This window comes from Beta vulgaris, chromosome 7, assembly GCF_026745355.1.
Source record: "Beta vulgaris subsp. vulgaris cultivar EL10 chromosome 7, EL10.2, whole genome shotgun sequence".
In the NCBI taxonomy this organism is placed as follows: Eukaryota; Viridiplantae; Streptophyta; class Magnoliopsida; order Caryophyllales; family Amaranthaceae; genus Beta; species Beta vulgaris.
Genome location: NC_079208.1, coordinates 45649113 through 45671661, shown reverse-complemented (window position 1 = coordinate 45671661; position 22549 = coordinate 45649113). Strand labels below are relative to the sequence as shown.

At 35.5% G+C, this 22549-nt stretch overlaps 2 protein-coding genes across 7 annotated transcripts; both read left to right on the top strand.

Annotated features, from left to right (window-relative positions):
• Positions 1-3685: 3685 nt before the first annotated feature.
• LOC104884046 (adenylylsulfatase HINT3) lies at positions 3686-10137 on the top strand. Of its 3 annotated transcripts, none has more exons than XR_007276318.2 (7): positions 3686-4125; positions 5641-5696; positions 5802-5859; positions 7829-7895; positions 9382-9437; positions 9607-9684; positions 9781-9829. XR_007276318.2 is itself a non-coding variant. In XM_048648242.2 (7 exons), the coding sequence occupies exons 1-7, from the start codon at positions 3925-3927 to the stop codon at positions 9785-9787; spliced, it is 519 nt and encodes a 172-aa protein (XP_048504199.1). In that variant the 5' UTR covers positions 3687-3924; the 3' UTR covers positions 9788-9896. The 3 variants fall into 3 exon arrangements, 2 of the variants coding, with proteins under 2 accessions (XP_048504199.1, XP_010666938.1); XM_048648242.2 differs by having other exon boundaries at positions 3687-4125; positions 9631-9684; positions 9761-9896; XM_010668636.4 differs by having other exon boundaries at positions 3688-4125; positions 9631-9684; positions 9781-10137.
• Positions 10138-11307: 1170 nt separating this feature from the next.
• On the top strand, positions 11308-21321 carry LOC104884045 (E3 ubiquitin-protein ligase CHIP). 4 transcript variants are annotated; one of them, XR_788639.4, is made up of 9 exons: positions 11311-11651; positions 11809-11876; positions 11968-12031; positions 16559-16630; positions 18929-19062; positions 19154-19307; positions 19387-19497; positions 19597-19871; positions 20583-21321. XR_788639.4 is itself a non-coding variant. In XM_010668635.4 (8 exons), the coding sequence occupies exons 1-8, from the start codon at positions 11535-11537 to the stop codon at positions 19720-19722; spliced, it is 846 nt and encodes a 281-aa protein (XP_010666937.1). In that variant the 5' UTR covers positions 11311-11534; the 3' UTR covers positions 19723-20018. The 4 variants fall into 4 exon arrangements, 2 of the variants coding, with proteins under 2 accessions (XP_048504003.1, XP_010666937.1); XR_008970225.1 differs by lacking the exon at positions 20583-21321 and adding an exon at positions 20254-20564; XM_010668635.4 differs by lacking the exon at positions 20583-21321 and having other exon boundaries at positions 19597-20018.
• Positions 21322-22549: the final 1228 nt, after the last annotated feature.

Sequence of the window (22549 nt, the reverse complement as noted above, 5' to 3'; positions counted from 1 at the left end):
CCAAAAATATATAAAAATAGGAATAATTGGCGCGAACAACACCAACTATTGGTTTGGTGCATAAAATAGCACAAACTAAACGAGGTGCCGTGCACGACACAACCTTCATAAGGTGGGTGCATGAAACAACATAAATGAATATTTTGGCTTTAGATTCCATTTAAGTCGAGGAATCTTCAATATTTAAATATATTTAGGGAATCTCTCCTACTTAATTAGTTTTTTTTTTAGCTTTCCTCCCTTTTTACTCCCAATACAATGTGACCCCTCCTTATTTCCCCTAAATTATACCCTTTTTCCAATCTAAGAAAATCCCCAAATTGATTTTCTCTTTAAAACCTTAGAAGTTGAAGATGAGTGTCAGATCATCAGCAAATTCAGAGAAGAAGGCAAAAAGCTACAGAAGATGCTCAAGTCAAATACGCTGCAGCCATATATTTTGGGTCTACTTTATCCCAATAATGAACATTGCCCCCCATATACATCCCATTTTATCCAGTGTGCCTTCATGTACCAATTTAATTGTGAATTTACCTTTATAGCCTAATAAACAACAATTACAACAAATAATTGCAAAAAAGATCAACAAACAAAACAATACATACCAAAATTATGACAAAAGAAATGTTCAATTCCCTAGATTAACGTATCAAAAAACCCAATTACTTATTCGAAAACATACACTACACACATATGATTTTGAGCATAATTAGAGGATGCGAAAACTTACAAAACTCGTTGCGTTGACCTTCAATCGTGCAATAATGGAGCTTGGTGACCTTGGTATTCTGACAATGGAAGATGAAAGGGTAAATTTTTGGGTTCAATACTTTTTTTTTTTTGAAAAGAGAGGTTTGATACTTTGAAAAAGGGTCACATGTGGGAGTGAAAAAGGGAGGGGAAAAAAGGGAAAACTAATTAAGTGTGAGAGATTTCCTAAATATATTAAAATATTCAAGATTATTCAGCTTAAATGGAATCTCAGACCAAAATCTTCATTTATGTTGTTTCATGCACCCACCTTATGAAGTTTGTTTTGTGTACCGCACCTCGTTTATTTTGTGCTATTTTATGCACCAAACTAATAGTTGGTGATGTTCATGCTAATTTACGCATAAAAATATGATACTTTAGTAGCATAATCTTAATCTTAGGTTCTTCGAATTTAGCTGAATAACGCTTTATCGCGTTCCAATGCCTCCTTGTAAGATGTTGTACCTAGTTAGTAAAATCACAAAGAATGCTATGCCATGTCGTGTATGCGTTGTATCACATACATTAGGGCACCAATAACGCTTAAGTAAAGTATCTCTCTCCTAAAGTTTTCTCATTTATCTTTAGGACCAATAATACATAATGTTTGTGGCATACTTCTAGAAGACGTCACACATGAAGAGGGGCAAAACTTGATTGAAAAGGAGAGAATAAGTATAATGTTTATTCATACATGATACATTTAGTAGTTTAAGAGTACATTTATTTATTTGGGAAGCTAAGGAATTGTATAAATATACATTTGCGTTTCATATGACTTACGAGCTAGGAAATTGGGTTTATATATAAAATATTAATGAGCTAGGAAATTGGGTTTATATATAAAATATTAATGATTCAGGCCGGTTTACTCAAAAAGAAAATTAGGTTCTTAAATGGAGGTTTACTTTTCCTTCCATAAAAAAACCTATATATTGGAAAAAGCATATTCGCATTATGGCACCAATGTCAATTCACTTTAAACTCAATAGTCATGTCTTCCAAATAAATTAAAAGGCCAATGCTAGCTTTAATTTTGCAAATCGATATAAACATTTTATGATAGACATGTGTAATTAGGGGTGCTAATCGAGCGAGTCGATCACGAGTAGAGGGTTGCTCAACTCGTGCTCGCTAAGTTTCGAGTCGAGTTGCTCATAAGCAGCTTGTTTAAAGTTTCAGTACACTTTAAATTCTAGGCATTTGATTATTATATCTTTTTTTCTTTATACTTTTTTTTCCTTTTATACTATATCAATTTATTTTTAATGAGTGTTAATGTATTTCTTTATTTCAAAGAGAATTAATTGAAAAAATTGAATTGTGTGCAAGGTTATCGAGTTTCGAGCTCAATCGAGCGAGCTCAAGCTAACTCGAGCCGAGTTTTGACCGAGTCGAGTTCAAGCTGCTCGCGAGCTGCTCAACTCGATTAGTACCCCTGAGTGTAATAAATATGGTACTAGTTTTGTCTCAAATACTTTGTAGAAATTATATAAATAACAAAAAGAGTCCCTTGAAAGAAAAAAAAAGAAGAGGTGCACAATTTAAGATTTATAATTTTTTTTACAAAATGAAGTATGAATAGTGAAAATTTTTAAATGATACATTTATTCATAACAAAGTGTTTATTGAAGCACCATTCAGTTCATCTCCGTGATGGATATTTCATGTACAATCTAACGAAATTTTCGTACTAAAATGCTATTTTGTATATGACCGTATAATTTAAACGTATAGTCTACATTTTTTTATACATCAACAATTATACATTTATCTTCTAGGAGTTAGATTGTATATAGGTATTTTTTTTTTTACCAAACTAAGCTTAGCCTGCAGAAAAGAGAGATCCTCCCCATTTCAAAGTTAGGGGTTCAATCCCCACTAGAAACACTTTAGGATAAACATCCCCTTATTACCTTTGCCCCCTCCTTTCTTGGTTTAAATATTTTGAATGCATTGGTATGAGAATGAAAATCCTATAAGTATGGATTCACAATCATTCCTTTTTTTAATTGTTTGTTTTATTCAAAAGCATGGATTTAAAATGCATTAGTTTTTTTTAAAAGGAATTTAGAACACATTAGTTAACAACGAGGTATGGGGATTTCAATCCATAGGGAATGTTAGGTATAAAATTCCATAGTCTTAGAGGAGGGGAGGGAGAGGGGGGGGGAGAAATCGCAGATATGAGATTATATATCCATATTATCCCAACTAAATATTTTTTTTGATCATTAACGATAATACACCCATTATATTCCAACACATTTAACCAAACGTCACATAAACATATTTTGGACCATTTGTTCATACCATCACCTGTACAAATACTGCTCAATCTTATCCGTTAATGTCAATTATTCTTTGCCTTATCTATTGATGTTAATTATTCTTTGCCTTATAATACAAAAACCTGGGAGGCTGGGACATATTGGACTTATTTACTCAGAAATGTAATCAAAAAATTTCGAGTGTATGTGATGATTGATACTAGGGGTATAAATGATGCGAGTCGAGTTCGAGTTTGAGCTAGCTCGACTCGACTCGTTATCATTTCAAGTCGAACTCACTCGAGTGGAGCTTTTGACCGAGTATTGACCGAACTTTGATCAAGTCGAGATTTGATCGAGCAGATCTCGAGTACTTGCAAGTGTCTCGTGTTAAAAGCAACCCTAAGGTAGAAAATATGCCAAATTCAGATATTTAGTATAAATAATTTGGTCTTCGAGTTTCTCACGATTTTTCGAGTCGAGTATCGAGTTGTTTAACTCGACTCGCCAACATCTTAAGTTCGATTCGAGCGAGCTCGAATCGAGCTTGACAAAGTTTTAACCTAGTCGATCTCGAATAGCTCGCGAGCTTTCTCGTCTAATTTTCGCCCCTAGTTTGAACTTTGGTGTCATTATCAAATTATATAACTACTAACTAGTAGCTACTCCATAATTTATGTGGAGAAGGGAGTAAAGGACACAGTTTGACAAAAAATCAATGGGTAATCTCATCATCGTCTATGGTCGTTGAATTCAAGTGGATAAGCAGCCAACAATCCACAAAATCCTCCGCTCTTTCTTTCTTCCCTGTCTCTCTCACTCTCTCCTCCGCTCCCCTGAACCCCAGGTACTGCAGCTGCAGCAACTCGAATGTAAAACTTGACATACCCAAAAATATAAAATGGATTTTGAAGCTCAACGACGTCGTATGGCTGTTTTGTGCTCTCATCTTTGTCCACCAATCATCGATTCGCACAATACCCAGATAGTATCCACTTCGAATTGCTCGTCTGACTCAACTAGGGATTTGGTGGAAAATCCCAATTTTCAGAAAGATTGCGTTTTTTGTAAAATTATTCAAGGAAATTCCCCTGCTTTCAAGGTATACATAATATTGAATGATGGGTATATGCTAAATTGGGTTGGTGGGTTATTTATTATTACTTTGTGTGTTATAAATTTGAGGTTTTTGTTCTGCATTTAAATTTTTTTGGCGCAGTTATTGGGGAAGAAGTTGTATTAGGTTAGGCAATAGGCATACCTTTTGTTGCTGGAGTTGGTGTTTTGTGTCATTTAATTCAAGTTATGGTGCACATGTATGTTTCAAGGGAAGTCAGAAATGTTTGGTACTGGAATGTTTATAATTTGTGGTTGAGGACTGAGGAGGAGAGTAAATGTTTGGTACTGACAAATTGGTTTGTGGTTTTTAATTTTGTAATGCTGTATATCTATGGTTATGTTACTTAAGTGTTCATTTCTATTTTCACCTCAAGAACCGGACCCCCTATGGATTATGGGTCATAGGTATGAACACTTCGACTCTACTTTGGAGAAAATAGTTGAGAACTTTTTTTTTAACAAAATGGCCGAATTTGACACTTGGACACGTACTTGGAGTCTAAAGTAACATATAGTACATTTGTACTTTTTAAAAGCCAAAGGAAGCCTAATGATGGAATGTACCACCCATTTGGTAGTTGGTTATAAATGGTGATAATCAAAATGAATTTGTATGTAAATTTGTGAAGAAAATCATTGTATATTCCCATGGTAATGCTAAAAAACACATGCTTATGAGTAAGATCACTTTCCCATGGAGAAGAAAACACAAACTTAGAGGGTTGAAAATTGAAATTGCCTCCCCATGGAGGTTTCAAGGGTACTTTCCAGATAACATAACACTTAAAATTCATTTCCATTACCACCTTTTATTAACAACTACCAAACGAGCCGGTAGTGTTCTACATTGGGAATGAATATTCATTTGGTGTGTGTTTGTGATTGTGGGTTGGGGTTGGAGGAGAGAAGTGGACAAGTCATAAGGATTGGAGGGACTAATATGAACTGTAATTGTACCCAAATGATAGGCCTGAAAATAATGAAGGATCTTTTGAAAAGGTCTTTAATTTATGGAACTATCTGAACATGTAATCTATTCTTATGAGTTTGGATTCTTGCCTAATTTTGATGAACATGAATGATTAAAAGTGGGCATGAGTAATCTTCTATCTGAACATGTACCCTATTCTTATGAGTTTGGATTCTTGCCTAATTTGATGAGCATGAATGATTACTGTAATAGTTGAAAGAGAAACTTTTGGCATTTATAATACCTTATCCAATGGCCTAGGCAGAGGTTACTGAAAATAGCGTAGGGGTTGGGAATCATCCAAATAATTATTTTTTTGGGGGGGGGGGGGGGTGGTTTACTGGTTTATATATCTTAATGCGGAACCTTGACGGGCTGTACATTGTGATTTTGTTATTGTTCTTGTGGAGTTTTACTGAGGCTGATTTTCACGTTTTATCGATAATTAAGTTCCTTTATTGTTTAGAGCTTGCTATCTTTATTTGTATGGCCAACTCACTGGTGTTTTTATGCTTGTTCTTCTCATAGATTTATGAAGATGATATGTGTCTTTGCATTTTGGATACAAGTCCTCTCAGTCGTGGGTAAGGTACCATCTATTTATAATGCTTAAATTCTGGTGAAATTTCCCTTAAAGAGTACTTTTATCATGCTCCATAATTATTCCTGTTAAACGCTTCGACTGACAGGCACTCCCTTCTCATTCCAAAACATCATTTTTGCGCTTTGGATGCAACTCCTCCATCTGTAAGTAGCCTTCACAAACATGATGAATTCATATCGGTGTCTATGGCCACAGATTAATGATTGCTCTGGTGTCCAAGTCTTGACTTTGACACTGCTTGAAATTGTGTACTGTATGGTATCAAGGTCATATTACTTAGTTGAGTCAATGAGCATTTTCTAAATGTTCTGACAGACCTATTTTATTATTCACATCACCCGGAGGTTTTGTATGTTACCATTTATATCACTCCACCACCTGCATGTCCTTTTTCTGGTTATGGGATGTGGAGAAGATCTTGCTGCTAGCAGCTTTCTGACGGTTGTTCAAAAACACAACAAGAGAGCCTTCTGGCTGTTGCAGCCAGTCCATATCTCTTAGCTCGAAGTTGGTTGAATATATGTAATTTTAGATTGCAAAAATCATTCTAGTTTTGTGATAATAGTATGTTGGTGGCTGAAGTTTATATTTTTGTGGCTTCAGCTCCTCTGCTTAGTTTTGTCCGGCTGACTTCTCATAATCCAGTCTGTCTGCATGGTTGATTTAATCACTTTAAGGCTGGAATTCCTGGTCTTTGACATATTCTGATCCAGTTTGGTTCTTTTAAGTGAATCTGTGACTCTTTTTTAAGTATTAAACTAATTGACCAGCAAGTGCAATCTCTTTCTCAGACCTTAACTGATATATGACATGCGTTCATTGAATTTTAGTCTTTGCTAGAAGATTGTCTATCTGCAATTTGTTAATGTTGATTACCAAAATCTAACGCAGAAACTGAAATAATGCTGTTTGGTTAATTCGAGGGACTATAATCAATTCTATGTCTTTCAATGTGAAACCTACTTTAGACCCTTGATTGCATGTTCGTCAAGTGCAGAACTTAATTGTGATGTGCTACCTCTTTCCTTAATTTCTGTATTAAGTCAATATAATTGATAGTGTGTGTCTGGTCAGGAACTGCCTCAATGATCTACTGCACACTTTTACCATTGGAGTAAGTGACTTCGTATATTGATACAATTAGTGAAGTAACCTGTTAAATTGTAAGCATATACATATTTGCACCAAGATATGTCCAGAAAAACTGAGATCCGCAGACATGTTTCCATGGGCTGTTTTAATGAAGTTTCTTTACTAAGTTCTAGTCTCAATATTGTCGCTTTATATGCATCTTATGCTAGACATGTCGATGAACTGAGGTTTTGAGTTATTTAAGTGGCATCTTTTCGTCTCTTGTTTCATTTCTTTGAACTCTCCATTATATTACCTGTGGCTTATGATTAATTAATTAGAAGTACCTTGAAACTGTTGTGTTTTGGAAATTTTGTAAAATAGTACTTTTAAAAGGTTTATCTGTGAGAAACTACCTTCTGTATATTTAGTGGAGAACTACTTGTTATCACGGTAATACTTGTGAAATAGTACTTTCACAGTTATGGTTGCACGATAATACTTGTAAAATAGTACTTTTAAAAGGTTTATTTGTGAGAAACTACCTTCTGTATATTTAGTGGAGAACTACTTGTTATCACGGTATACTTGTGAAATAGTACTTTCACAGTTATGGTTGCACGATAATACCTTTGGCAGTTACTGCAATGAGAAAAGTGTACAAATCGTCATTTTGTTCCTTTTTTTCCTCCCAGTTTTTCGGCTTGTTCCCTTATTTGTTCTCAAATCTCATGACACCCTCTCTATTTTCAAAGATTATCTGCCATCGCTAGTATGTTATGCAATAGTCAATGCTGGTTTTGGTGGCTTTATCACTGGATAGCCAAAGGTATAATCATTAACAACTACTATCATAAAAGGTAGGTCTACACACCAAATTTAGAAAATGTAGTTCCTCACAATGACCTTAAAGGTAGATGCTTTTGCTTTCTGTGTTTTACAAGCTGAAATACTAAAGTTCTTCACTCATGGAGAGTATTTGGTGAAAACTATCTGCATAGCAATCTTTCTTGCTTAACGTATGAGTTGATTGTGATGTAGGTGATAGCTGCCATGTGTTCAAAAATACCCTTCATTAGCAATGCAATAAAGAAAGCTACAGGCTGTGGTAAGTCATCAGGGCTTCTTCCTGATTTTTTAAAATATTTTTTTATGGTCGTTTTACCAACTACTTTAATTTCATTTTGACTGTGTTCTCTCCCTTTTAGCATGCTGTGCTCAGTATGCTCTTTGATATGTGGGTCGATCCCCTGAAACAGTGGCTGAAATTGGTAAATGCTCGTCCATAAAGTGGTGGGAGATATAGTTGTAGGCAACAAGCACGATAGTGATTTTCTGGCACATTTTGTTACTCCTGCTCTTTTTAAAATAAGGCACATGCCACACAGTATTCTAGGGTGAACTATGACTGTCAATTGCTCTTACGATAAATCCATAAAAAGCTTAAGAACATAATTATGAAAGTTATTGGTGGTGATTGTAAATTTTCTGAAATCATGTGTGTTGTAGAAAATAAATTAAGGGAGTATAATCACAGGCCTTGAATAGGGTTTCTTTTGATGCATCTGAAGGGAGAAAGCTGAACCTTTTTATCGAGACAATTAACAATTAATAGTTGTTTGAAAGTAGATGAAGCCACGTGAGAGTTTAGCTACGTCATGCTGAGTACAAGTTTGGATTTTACTAATCAACTTATGCTTTGGATCAGTTGATTATTTTTAAGGTGCAAGAGTGAAAGGCCTTGTGTCAGTAATGGGATCCCCTGCTGCCACTAAGGTTCTTTCTACTGGCTCAGGAGAATTGTACAAACTCATTTGCTTATAGGAATATAGGCTGAGTATCAGAGGATTTAATGTGTTGGCATTCATTGGCTGGCTTAATGTCCTTTTTTCTGGATTAGTATGTTAGCTTTTGTCATCTTAAATGCAAATATAACTAGTTGGGGGTCTTGCAAGAGAAATTCCCCTTTGAGGGGGAGGGGGGACGGGGGAGCCGTACGCAAGGATTCACTATCTCTGTTGTACCTTATCATGGACAGAACTCAAGCTTATTGGTCAATGTCCATGGATAAATTCTATACCTGCTCCCTGCTTTTAGGTAGTATGTGATATATTCACAATAACTCGCTGGTGGCTTCACTCCCACTTGCTTACTAGTCTTTTCTGTTACACTCTGTGGTTCTTACTCTGGTGTCATGGTACCTGGAGATTTTTCCATAGGGTTCTTGCGAAGCCTGCAGTTCTGTCGTCCCCATCTTTTATATGGATTTGAGAGACTCTAAATCAACCTCATGGTTCAAGTCCAAAGAGTTAAGCAAGTGGGCCAAAATTGAGCTGTTCCAAGCGTGTTTTTGAGCTAGTTGTATATTGCGATTTTTGCTTACATATGTTGGTGCTTATGGGGCTTACTCATTCATCGGATATATGTTTATATGCATGTGATAGGGTGGGAAATTAGTTGAGTTTACGTTGCATGGACATAGCGTTGTAGCAGTGGCACTTATTTAGCTAACACCATAACCCACCGTTTCCAAATGGTAGCCCAATATCTAGCTATCAAATTAATTTTGACATTATTGAATCTAAATCTTGCAGATTCTTTCAACCTTTTGGTCAATAATGGTGCAGCTGCTGGCCAAGTCATTTTCCATGTGAGTGAAATGCTGTCGATCCTCTTTCCTCGATATTTTACTATGACCATAGAAGTTTTACAAACATGATAGTTACAATAAGATCTTTAGAATTACCCTTTTAATGATTACAATATTTTTGATCTAGTTAATTATTGGTTATTATTTTTCATCAAATAACTTGAGTTAGCTGCAATTTTTGTGGCATCTTTAGACACACATTCATATAATTCCCAGGAAGACACATGATCGTTTGTGGGCTTCAGAGGTATGCTCGCTTCTTCTCATGTAATCACTTCATAGTTCATATCACCGCTATCATTATAATTGAAAAAGCTGATTAGATGTGGAAATTTCATTGCAGAGCCTGAGGCGATTATCTCTGAAATTGGATCAGGAGGCACCTCATCTCGCAGAAAGCATTCGGGAACATCTTTTGCTCGAAATTAATGAAGAAGAATGTAAGGATCAAGGACCAGCTTTGGCTGGGAATTGTAGAGATTAATCCTTTTTTTTTGGCAACAGAGATTAATCCTTTGAAATGTAATGTAATCTTTGTACACTGATGAATGCTTAATTATTTTTAACTCGGTCTCTCGATTCTCAAAAGCTTGTAGAAATATGCAATATTGTAAAAAAGAAAAGAAAATTTTTAGACAAATCACTTTGATGATTATAGATTTATAGCACATTTATAGAGATTATTACTTATTTACTTGAAGGCCCCATGTCATTCCTTGTGAATTTATTTTATTCAATAGGGTTTCTGAAATTTCTACATCTGGTTGTGAAGTTTTAGTTGTTGATAACTGATTGACAGATTTAGATTACAAGATCAGTATACTTGCTAATTGCTATGCAGACAATTTTTCTTTGCCAAGAAATCTTGAATCAGTCAAAGTGCTATGCAAGTTTCAGCAGAATCAAACTAATTGTTTGAAAGCAAGCTTTATATCTATAATGCTTGTACACCAGAATCAGATGCCAATATTATGAAAACAAGCAAATGAGAAATTTTTGGACGTTGACTACCTCAATTTCATACACTTTATATTGGTTCTACTTATACAGTATTAGGATAGGTCAAACAGATAATTCAAGCAATTATTCTGGAAAAAAGCACCTAAAGAAAATCTGGATTAGTACTTCTTCCCAATCATGTAATTCAAAACTTTGGATCGAACTCTTTGTTGTATCTATCCACAATATGAGGTTCTTTACGTTATTACTCCCTTAGTTTATAAAGCTGTGTTTCTTACCCTTTATGTGAAACACTTGCACTTGATTTTTCTCCGAAGTGACTTTGGGTTTATTATTGAATTTTGAAACAAATTTATAATGCGATAAGGAGTTGTTTATTTAATTTCTTAGCTTGAATTTACCTAAACTTTTGTGAATTTCTAGTAATTTAATAAACTTTTCTTGATCAAAAGAAATACTTAGAGAATACATAGATATACATTGACTAAAACAAAAAGAGAACCTTGGTATACGTAAAATTACAAGAAAATCAAGCTTGTTTGGTATAGGTAATAGGAAACTCACTTTGTAACTTTGAGGTCACATATTCAAATCCCATCGCCTATTACGAGAGGTTTTGGTCTACTAGAATCCTCCTTATCAGGAGTTTCTAGTGGGGGCCTCAAAAAGAACATAAATTACACAAAAATCATGTGTTCATTTCGAAAATTTCACCGAATCTTTTTTTTACGGACAGAACATCATCATAAATGCTTAACTTTTTTTTATTATCCATCTCGAAATCATTTTTGGTTTATGATATCTGTGCCACAAAATGGAAATAAATAATTATACATCCATCATCCATGTTTCTTAAAAAAAAAAAAATTGTTTATCAGTCATATCACGTTTATCGGAAGGGTACCCATCTGAGGCTGAGCCCCCTTTCATATTTATTCATTTCGTCCTTTCCTCCTTTTCATTTCTTCATTTGTTTTTGGTCGTCTCTGTCTCTGTCTCTGTCTGTCATATTGCTCAAAGAAGTTGTGTTTTTCGCAGTCTCTTTCTTTCCCCTGAAATTCTCTTGAACCTTCCAACATATACAGAAGAAATACAGAGAGAATTAAGGGTGAAAGAAAGAAATAAACAAACAAACAAATGTCTCCAATGGCGGCTTTTTCTTCGGTGGCCAAACAAGCGGAGCAACTGCGACAAGATGGCAATAATTACTTTAAAAAAGATAGGTTTGGAGCCGCCATTGATGCTTATACTGAGGTATTTCTCTCATTTCCCCCCTTTCTTTTTAAATTTTTTTAACAATAGAATTCTTAATTTCATGATCATTTATATTACGTTACAAATTTTATTTGAAATGAGAAAATGGAAGTATATGAATTTTGAAAGGCACATTTTTGATTGGTGAATTTTGTAGGCAATTACGTTATGCCCTAATATTCCAGTTTATTGGACGAATCGCGCACTTTGTCATCGGAAGAAGAAGTATGTATTTTTATCTTTATTGGGTTTTATTCGTTTCATGATTTGATGATCAATTTCTTCTGATTGCTGTGCCTCGTTCCGTTTCTGCTAGTAATTGGACAAGAGTTGAGGAAGATTGTCGAAAAGCGATACAACTTGACAATAGTTCTGTCAAGGTGGGTGGTAACTGTTTGATTTTTTTGTTGCTTTCAATTGTTAATTTGGATAATTGTGTAAGTTCTCTTTTTCTGAAAGTGAAATGTCTTTAAGATTCGACCTTTGCGTGCTAATTTCGCTTCTTACTATCTTGGTGATGATATTGCACCTATGTGAATGAGACACGGATTAAGTGTCTATTTTGTTACGGGTGTCTGAACATCCGACTTGGCTCTTTTGTAGAAAAAAGTCAAGCTTTTAGTTTAAAATGAAGTATCCAAGTGATGTACCGTGTCGGACACGACAAAATACGACACCGTGTTTTTGAGGTAAATGGAGGTGTTGGAGTAACATAGCATTGCACTAGGTGAGAAGTTAGGTTGAAATTGTTTTTTTCCTAGTATGCTTGATGGGTTCCTTAATTTAGTAGGAAGTTGTAGCAGAACTTCTTTTATGATTTATGATTGATAGGTTGAAGAATATGTTTTCATTTGAGGTAATGAATTGTTATCGCTCCTATGTGATTTTCATGGTTTAGAGGGATGACTTTTGTAGTATCTGGTCCTATTTCCTTCAGATGGTCTAGAGATGGTTAGGCTTTTAAGTCTCTGCTGCATTGTGCCAGACAAGATTTGTTTTTATGAATAGTAATGTAGATGGGGACTCGGAAGTTGAATTTTTCTAATCCTTGTGGAAGAAAGGGAAGAGAAAGGAAGCAAGTGAAACATTTTTTTTTGCTTCTATGGAGTTTTTTGCGTGCATTGTACTAATGTAGTTCCATGTAATAGTTTAATAACGCTTGTTGTAATACATTAAGGTGTTGCCTAAATGTAGAATAAATTATTTCTGCCGTGCGCAAATTAAATTTTACGCTTGGGTTTGGTAAGATAAGAAGAGTGATGGAGAGAATTTGCGGGTGTGGGGAGAGGTTAAGTAAAATGAAGTCCGACGATAGACTATAGATAGAAAAGGTTTACTTGAAAAGGCAAGCTCAAATTTTAGGGACATCAATTTAAGGTTTCTATTTACCACGGTCTGATTTGGTAATGAGTGAATCGTAAGTCAATCAGCTGTTGAATGGTCTCATCTACAATAGATCTTTATAATGACCATATGGTCCGTGCTTAAACATTTAAAAAAAAATCCCATCTATTAGTGGACTAATCAGTAGTTTGTCTTTTCTTTGGAATGTTTCTTCTTTGCTTGGAAGATTATATGCACCTCATAGGCTTACTTTGCCTTCCTTATATGTCCTGTGATGAATAGTCAACATGTCTTATGCAGGATAGACAGTTAGAATCCACTCATTAGATATATGACGGGAGAGCACACTTTGGTTATGGAGCCAGCTTTTCCATTGACAATGGTTTTTGCATGAACAATTAAATGAAAGAGGGAATGTATTCATTTTATTTCCTTATAGATTGCTAGTACGGCAAGATAGCTTCTCACGAGTAAGTTGAACATTTTTTGCATGAATGTCATATGTGTTGGGAACTAAGGCATCAATTCCACATTTCTATATTAGTAGGGAATTTTCTGGGAACTTAGCCAATTATGAGTGTCTAAAGGAGATCAAAGGTAAATTATATTCAGCTTTTGAAGTCACATTTTTGTTTTGTCTAGGAGATCCTGATGAGTGCTTGACCGCATATCTTGCTGTCAATGTAATCTGGTTGTCATTTCTGCCTAGAGTTTTGTTGCCTCCAGCATTGTTCAGTATACTATGTCATTCTAGTATCTTTTTTCTGAGTGTATCATAATGACTTGAAGGCTAAGGAGCTGAAGATGGAGTACTGGTCAGAGGCTGGCATTATTTTGGAAGGCACACATTCCACATTTCTGGAGTTGCTAATTACTTAATTTCTGCTGCTTATAAGGATTCTTATCGAAGTGGTTCATTACTCTTCCATCATTGTTAGTCCAAGGTTCGATCTAGAACATAAGAATTTCTGTATTATGATAGATGGCTGTGGACTTAATAGTTTACTCAGAGCTGATTTATGGTCACCCTGTATTCAGATTATGAGATTATCAACACATTATAGGAACTTATATATGTATGTCAGTGGAAAAATCATTAGTGGGGTTTCATATATCATTGGTATGCTTTTTATAGGATTTGTCTTTTTTACTCCCTTAATAAAAACAATATCTTGGAATAGAATATATTCAAGTGTTAGGTTTAGTGATACATAGGTCGTGGATAGTCCTTTCCGTAGTTCGAAAATGCGGTTTTTGTAACGATCGCGGTAACGGTCACGGTGATGCGGGAGCGGGGATGATGCATTTGTCTTACCGCCAAATATCGGCTCAGACCATGAGATATCCGTTGAACCCGCCTAAAATGTGGGTTTTTTCACCTTTACGATGGCGGTAGTATCGGTTGGGCATATTTGAAAACCTTTACGACACGGGTGATACGATACGATACGATGCGGACTTATTTTGACACCATGGTCCTTCCATACATGATACAGCTAATCGGGTCTACAGTCTCGAAATTTGGGGTGCATGACTAGACTGCGTTAAAATATGAATCTTGTTTAATTGGGGACTAACCTTGAGTGTGAATCTGACTATTATCAACTCACAAGTTGTCATGACAGGCAATGGAATCTACTTTCTTTGAGAACTAGGGTTTGAGTAAGGCAACCTAAGATTTGTCAGTTAAAGAAGAAATCAACTGAACTAGAAAGGATACTGCATTTCTCATTCAGCTGGGGTTGCAAACAGAACAACATGCTTTTTGCTGCTGTAAAGGTGGATTTTCTATCCTTCGTGGCAGGGATATTTACCTTTTCATGGACCTGACCTTCTGTTTTCTTTGAACTGTCTTTTTTTTTTCCACTACTTTCTTTCTTTTGCACCACGGAGAGTGATATGGTGTATTTACTACTAATTTTCAATAGTTAGAATAAAGAAATGTAATATTTTTTCTATTCCATTTTGGTTTTGAGGTAAGGGATAGGCAGTACTGTTTATGACTTAAAATATTCGGGGATGTAGAACTGTCTGCCAAGAAAACCAATTGTACATGATTTATTGTGGAGCTTCTCACGTTCCTTTACAATTTACAGTGCCACATATCAGTCAATCTGTTAATTTGGTTTCAATTTTTCCTTATAAAATTATGTTTGCTAATGGTTAAAGACACATATAGCCTCATTTTTCCATCCAATATAAAATGTCTCCTTAAAAGTTCATTATAGTTTGATAAATTGTTGACAGCATATGTTATACTAAGGAAAGAGAAATTGTTATATAGGCGAAAAAGGTTGTCGGTGGAGAGTTTTGAAACAACTAATTTCAAATGTCCCCCCCTCCCCCCCCCCCCCCCCCCCCCCTCCCCCGGCTTTTCTACACAGCATATTTTTTTATACTTTGCCTTGTCAAGAGAGAGTTGGAGCTGTATCTCCTGATGACTTCGAGCACATTAGTGATATGCCAACACTTAATTTTCTTATACTCGTCTTTCAATCTAGAGATCTACACTTTTTCTTTCAAATATTTAGAATTTGGCTTGTCATGCCTCATAGATGACCATGTTATATAAACTTCAAACTCCAGGCTATATGCTAGCAGTGCCTTTTGAGATGCTAGCAGTGCATATGAAACATAGTTTTTATCTGGTTGTGATTGACGGGGGTCTATAACAATGATAAGGATGTCTTGGGTTGTGGACTTCCCTAGGTTAAAGACATGCTTTACCCAATTACCTTTTGTTGGAGACGTTCTTGGGAGGTTCGATTGCTTTTATATTATTGTTCATCTGAATAAAATCAACCGTTGATGCACTTGAGTTGATATGTATATTGATCGCGAGCCTTTCCCGGGGCAAGGTTGATATTCTTGCATTAAGCTGATTGTCTATTACTTGAAACTAGCTAACTTTTATTTCACAAAATGGTTACTGTTTTATGGTGCTTTCTTCCTTGATGCAGGGGTTCAGGAAGAACACCAGTTCTGAAGTGAAATCCTTTTATGCATAAAGTAGAAAAAGAATATGCTAAAAGTTAAAATTATATTTTTTCTTCTCTTCTGTTCCGTCAGGAGATGTAAATTGTTTTTTTGAGAGCATGCACGCATTTTGGAGTAAAGAATTGGAGCTATCATTGGGTTTGCTTCTAATTTTCTGCTTGTTTACTATTGGGAAAATCCAAGTTTGCACATTGTCCCGTGTATAAGCTTAAACTATAGACCAACCCATCAAGTCTATTCATGAACTTCCACAACTATAACTATGTAGTATGTAGTCTACATGATAACTTTTTAGTTTCGTCCTCATGAAGACTCAATGACCAAGAAAGGTTTGTTTGTTTAATATTATCAAGTGCAATGTGTTCTCTCATGTTTGACTGACATAGAAGCTTGAGCTGTCTTTACTTTGTATTCCTATTTTTCTTTTTCTCCGCAATGTGCATTCTAGTATTGGCACTGCAAAAATAAGAGTGACATGTTCTAGCAGTTCACCTAGAGATGGTTTTCAGTTGTTCATCTCATTATAGACCTTGGATAAAGATATCGGGTCTTATTTTCATGAACAGGCACATTACATGTTGGGTCTTGCTTTGCTACAGAAAAGAGAGTATAGTGAAGGAGTTAAAGAACTGGAAAAGGTATGATATTTTTCTCTTCAATATAGTGAGTGCTGATTACATTTGTGAATTTAATTGCTTGTAGACTATTGTTCCTTTACCCTCTAATCTCATTACTTACAACTGGCTTACTGGATTTGACATTCTGCTGATTCGTCGTATTTTGTATTTTTTCGTTATATGGAGTATCGAGGAGACATTGGGTAAATATAGTTGTGGTAGATTTAGATATGATAACATGGGAAGAAGTTTTATTTTTGTATTTTTATTTTTCTTAGAAATCATTCAAGTGATTTTTCTTTGGGACTTTAGCCAGTTTTAAATGCTCAAGTTTCCCAAAGAGCTAACCCAGGCTAGTTTTGTTCTCTGTCCATAGTCACTTTACTTGGAGTGCTCCTGATGCTAACTTAAATTTTTACTTTTTTTTAATCCCTTTGCTTTAAAATGATATTTAAGGAGGAGGAGAGAGGTGTGAAGAGATGAGAATCTTTTCCCATGGTCAGGTGAGACTTGCGAGAAATAGAGAAGTGACCTACCAAGAAAGGACTGAAAAATATTTCGAAACATATCAAAAATGAAAGTGTAACGTTTTTCCAAAAAGAATGGAGTATGTTTGTGTCTTTTTGAGGACCCATCCTTATATTCCCCTCTTCATCAGACTTTCTTTTATTTGGAATTAGGTCCTAGCATTCTCACAACCTCATTTCTTCTTCCCTCCCCCATATCCCCTTGAGTTTCCCCTGTGGGTTCCCTCAAAACTTTTGTTAATATTTGCTATTGTTTCACTACTTTTATTGCACGGATTGTTCACTCTGGTACGATTATCATGGTTCTTTTTCTTGCCTTTCTTCTATTCTTTTGTGATTATATCTTATCATCATTGTTATTGCTTTTGCGACTATTATATGGTTACGACATTACCCCAATGCCTTAAGAAAAACTATGGCTTTAGACAACATAAGGTGGGTCATATGTACGCAACCTTATTTAACAGACATGCCTGTGTTTCTGACTTATCCTTGGACTTATTTATAATATGCAATGCTTGTCCGCTAATTGATGATATGGAGTACAAAAACTTAATGAGCCCATCGTAATTTAGTCCATTACAATCCAAACTACATAACTTGGGTTTGCCAACAGTGTCAGACTCACATACGTGTAGTAATTCTTCCTAGGTTTTCTCCTATTGAACTCCATTGGAAATGGACACATGCTTTCCTTTTACTGTAATAGTTACATTTAAAATGATTATATATCTATTTCTACCCTTAAAAGCTCATATATTTTTATTTGTTATCTCTTCATTTCTTTTGTGGATTTTTTTTAAGACTTGTGATTGAAATGCTCAAATTTTTAGGTTTTGTACATTTTTTTGAGGGTCTTATAGAAATTGTCACTCCTTCACAATTTCTATAAGACCCTCAAAAGGATTGACAAATCGTAAAGGAGTCACAATTTCTACAAGACCTTCAAAAGAATGTACAACTATCAATTGTTACTCCTTTAACATATGCAATTTACACCTGAAAATCTTGACCTTGTCAAAACTTATTTGACTGTATCTGAATATATAGTTGTGACTTATCACAATTTATCATATGTTTTATAAATTCATCTGAACTTGGTAGACTTAAAAACTCATTTCTGTAAAGTGAAAACTGAAAAAAAGAAGGCTCTTAGGTTTAGTTAACTGTAACACTGTAAATATTGGACCCTCGGATCTATTCTGTAATCTGTAATGCCGGTGGCTGTTATTGCTGTTGTAATAGCGTGCTCATGTCTGCATTGCCAAAGCAATATTCTGCAAGATGACTTGATATTGTGGATGATTTCGTTTTATAATTATAAGCTATTGAGATGTGACAATTTTCACTGAACTTTGAAAGTAATTTTTGAGGTCCTAAGACTGCTGATTAAGTCTAAAAGCTTCAATCGGTGTATTTAAAGCTTTATCATGCATAGACATGCCAGGAAACTGCTTAAGTTGTCAGGCATAAAGTCAGTTATAATATTGATTGTCTTATCAGCTTCATGTGGAGGTCTCTCAATGAGGAAATTGAGGTTTCATATTGTACTGTGTGGTTGTGTGGAGTTGGTCCTTTGATTTGTTCGTGGATTGTGGATCTCATTGATTTTTTGATTATTGGTTGAATTTTTAGCTGTTGGTGCTTCGTGAAGTTTGACAGCATGCATGACCTACTGGATCTGATAATTTTTTTTTACTGTAGTTTATGATATTTATGCAGCTGCCAAGCTTTATTTGCTACTGATATAGTATGGTAACTTATGATAATATGGAAATTTTCTGAACTTCAGGCTCTAGATCTTGGAAGAGGTGCAAATCCAAAGGGTTATATGGTAGAGGAGATCTGGCAAGAGCTTGCAAAAGCCAAATATTTACTGTGGGAACATGAATCTAGCAAGCGTTCATGGGAATTGCAGACCTTGAAGTATGTAAGCTTGTTATTGCTGCATTCTCTTTGCTTTCTAGCATATATTTTGAAGTCTACTTATTCCTTTTGCATTTTGATTATTACTCAGAGAAGCTTGTGAAGAGGCTCTCAAAGAGCAACATATAATGGATTCTTCCAAGACGGAAGGATTTATTGATGAAACCGCTGTTGGGCATGTGAACCAGTTAAAAGCTTTGGAGCATGTCTTTAGGAAAGCCGCAGAAGATGACATACCTTCCGAGGTATCCAATTTTTATTTGTTGTTGAAGGAACTTCTCTGGAAATTACTCATGCGCAAAATATTTTCAATATATCTCTCAGGTTCCTGACTACCTATGCTGTAGAATTACACTTGACATATTCCGCGACCCTGTCATTACACCGAGTGGAGTCACATATGAGAGAGCCGTCATCTTTGACCATCTTGAGAAGGTTAAGTTTTGAGTATATTTTGTTGAGTAATTATAGTTTTTTTTTAATTCATGTACTTGCTGAGAATGCTGACAACTTACAGTTCCCATTGGAATTTAGGTGGGCAAGTTTGACCCAATCACCCGGGAACCACTTACTCAATCCCAATTGATACCAAATCTGGCCTTAAAAGAAGCAGTTCAGGCGTATCTGGACGATCATGGGTGGGCTTATAGGTTGGACTAGCAGTGGTACTCCAAGCTTCTGGGTCTCAGATGTTGCATGGATCTGGTCTCAACTCTAATTGAGCTCAAGGACACTTCCTGTAAAATGTGTGATCTTCCCTTGCTGGTCCTATCACTCATCACATATTGTTCACACCTGTGCAATTCTTGGTATGTTTTAATGTGTTGAGTCATTCTAGAGGTCTTATTAATCTTTAAAATTGTACAGTTACTGTGAGACATAACTAAATCTTGTAGTCTTGTACAGTTAGTGAAACTTTTCTGGTCTGAGGGGTTAAAAAAGTATTATTTTCTTTTGCTTAAAAATCCCAAAAATGAATGCCACTAAATCCTGAAAATGAAAGAGATGGACAGAAGTTCTTTTAATGTTGGAAATTGATATCACCAACCATAATATCTTGATATGTTTGTTCGTAATCTGTAGTGTTCTAGACTTCAGTTGGTAATAAGCATCATTTTGCCGTGCTTAATAAGTCTATTGTTGGTCCTAACAAAAAAGTGTTACGAACAAATTCTGATCTATAATTTGCAGTTTCGCAAAATCAGCAGGAAGAATCTGGGTCGCTGCTTGTTAGAATATCATGTCAGGGTTTGTTCTCTTCACCTTAGAAAAATAAGTTCAAGCATGGATGACTTCTAGTAAGTTTACATAAGTCCTAATAATTCTAAGACCTTGTAAAATAAGTTCCAATAAATTCAGTTCAAATAGGTTTCAGCAAAAATAAGGTGAAGAGAGTGCACCCACAATTATTGGTGTCTTTCATAGGTGTACAAAGTGCTTCACATTTATGTGAAGCACCTGTTCCCGGGTTGTTGTGCTTAGTTGTGATCCAATCTCGAAAAATATGGTGATGTTTGCAGAAATGGTGGGATCTAAAGGAACATTAGCGCATCTTGAAATACGAAGCACATCTGGAAAATCTTTCAGTATCTATCTGAGTCAAAAAGATTGTTGAAGAGATTGAAGGTTGTTAGGCATGAAGACGTGAACGCTAACATTCCTTCATGAGTTCTCCAAATATATTGCACTTCTTTGTTTAGCTGGTGGGACAATGTTACTTGGTAGTTGGGATATATGATTGTGTATAAAGAGAGTTTGTTATGAGGGTACAACTCATTGATGCCAAGTAAATAATGGAGCGCCCATATAATTGGCGATTTGATGATCAATTTTGGTCACGTGAATATCTCTGCTGGTTCTGAGACCTGACATCATATGTTACTGGAAGTTCTTAGATATAGCTTCTTTGGTATCTTTTCATGTTGGAATTCTGCAGGTTTTATCTCCAGTTCTCACTCATGGTACTACATTGTTGCAATCTAGAAAAAAGACAGACATGAGGAATACTCCCTAGTTAGCGGATTCGGAGTGAAATTAGACCGCTCGTTTTTCTTTTTTAGTATATGGCAAATAGCGGTCTAGAATAGGAGATTGTTTTTCTGAAAACGTTGCTTCACTGGAAATAGTGGCTTCATATCGATGGATCTGAGATCAGATCATGAGTATCTTTGTAGTTTCTCTTATTTGTACTTGTTATCATCACTTTGCAATCCTGCATTGTCGACAATATTTCTATGTTATTCCGACATCGTTAACTCACCACTGATTCTGGCAATAATGAACAGATATTGTGTTGATTAAGACATAATCATATGAATAACACACATATTATCTCAATGCATTGTCATTTTAAGTCTTTCTTATTCACTTCCTTGTGTCGTGCCGGGAAAAACTATGGCACCATTGACCATCGTTTGACATAAACTCACCACAATATCATGCTAATGCTAAACAAACTTTCAGTCAATGCAAAATCAATAATGTTAATACCAATTTTACGTCAATATTGTTTTCTGTGCCACCCTTCGTTTGCCTCAGTACAACCTCGTTCCCTGTCCCTTCTTCTCCTTGCCCTTTCTGGTTGCCTTTATCTTTTTAGCTGATCCTAAACTTGAAATCCAAGACCATGTCTGGATGTATATTCTCTCCACAAACTAGCACTTTTAATGTCAAATTAGTCGAAAGTAACTTTAGATACATCAGCGCGAGCGTGGCGCCCATCCAGCAGGATTGGCCGGAACCAGGCGCTATTAGAGGAAAGGAAAGGAAGAAGCACATTGAAGTTGATTGTCACCCAGTTCGTACATAAGGAGCATTTGACTCCTTCAAAGTTCAAAGAAATGAGGAGCCATCCTATGCATTACTATGACTAGGGTGTTGGTAAGTCTTCGCAAACTATTCAAGCTCGACTCAAGTTTTCTAGAGTCGAGTATAGCAAAGTTCGATTGAAGAAGTTTGTGAACAAGATATGAAATATGTTTTAACTATATTATTTTTCATAATATAGGAATAAAATGAAAAGTTATACTTAAATTGTGCAAAATACTTGTGAATAACTCAAAGTAGTATAGGAGGGAGAGGTAGTAGTTTAGTGGAGTACCACCCTGAATTTCAGGACATTGTCCAAGGTTCAAAGCTTCATCCCATCAATATATTAGGGCATTTACTTCTAGGTTGTTTACCCTTGTATTGAGCTGGTGTATTCTGTAGGCTAGTAGCATAGCAGAGGCTGGTTTTCGGACCAATTATCTTTTCTAATAAAAAAAAGTAAGTAATTTAAATCTATTTATAGAATATATGTAATATAATAACTCAAATTGAGTTTTAGGGTAAATTGAATTAGAAAAATTAAGCTCGAAAAATTAAGCTCGAAAAATCTCGAGACTCGACTCGAGTTCAAGAAAAAGTATTACGAGCCGAGCAAACCTAGGCTCGATCTCGCCGTTTGCTCATTAACACCCATAACTATAACCAAAAATCCTATGCA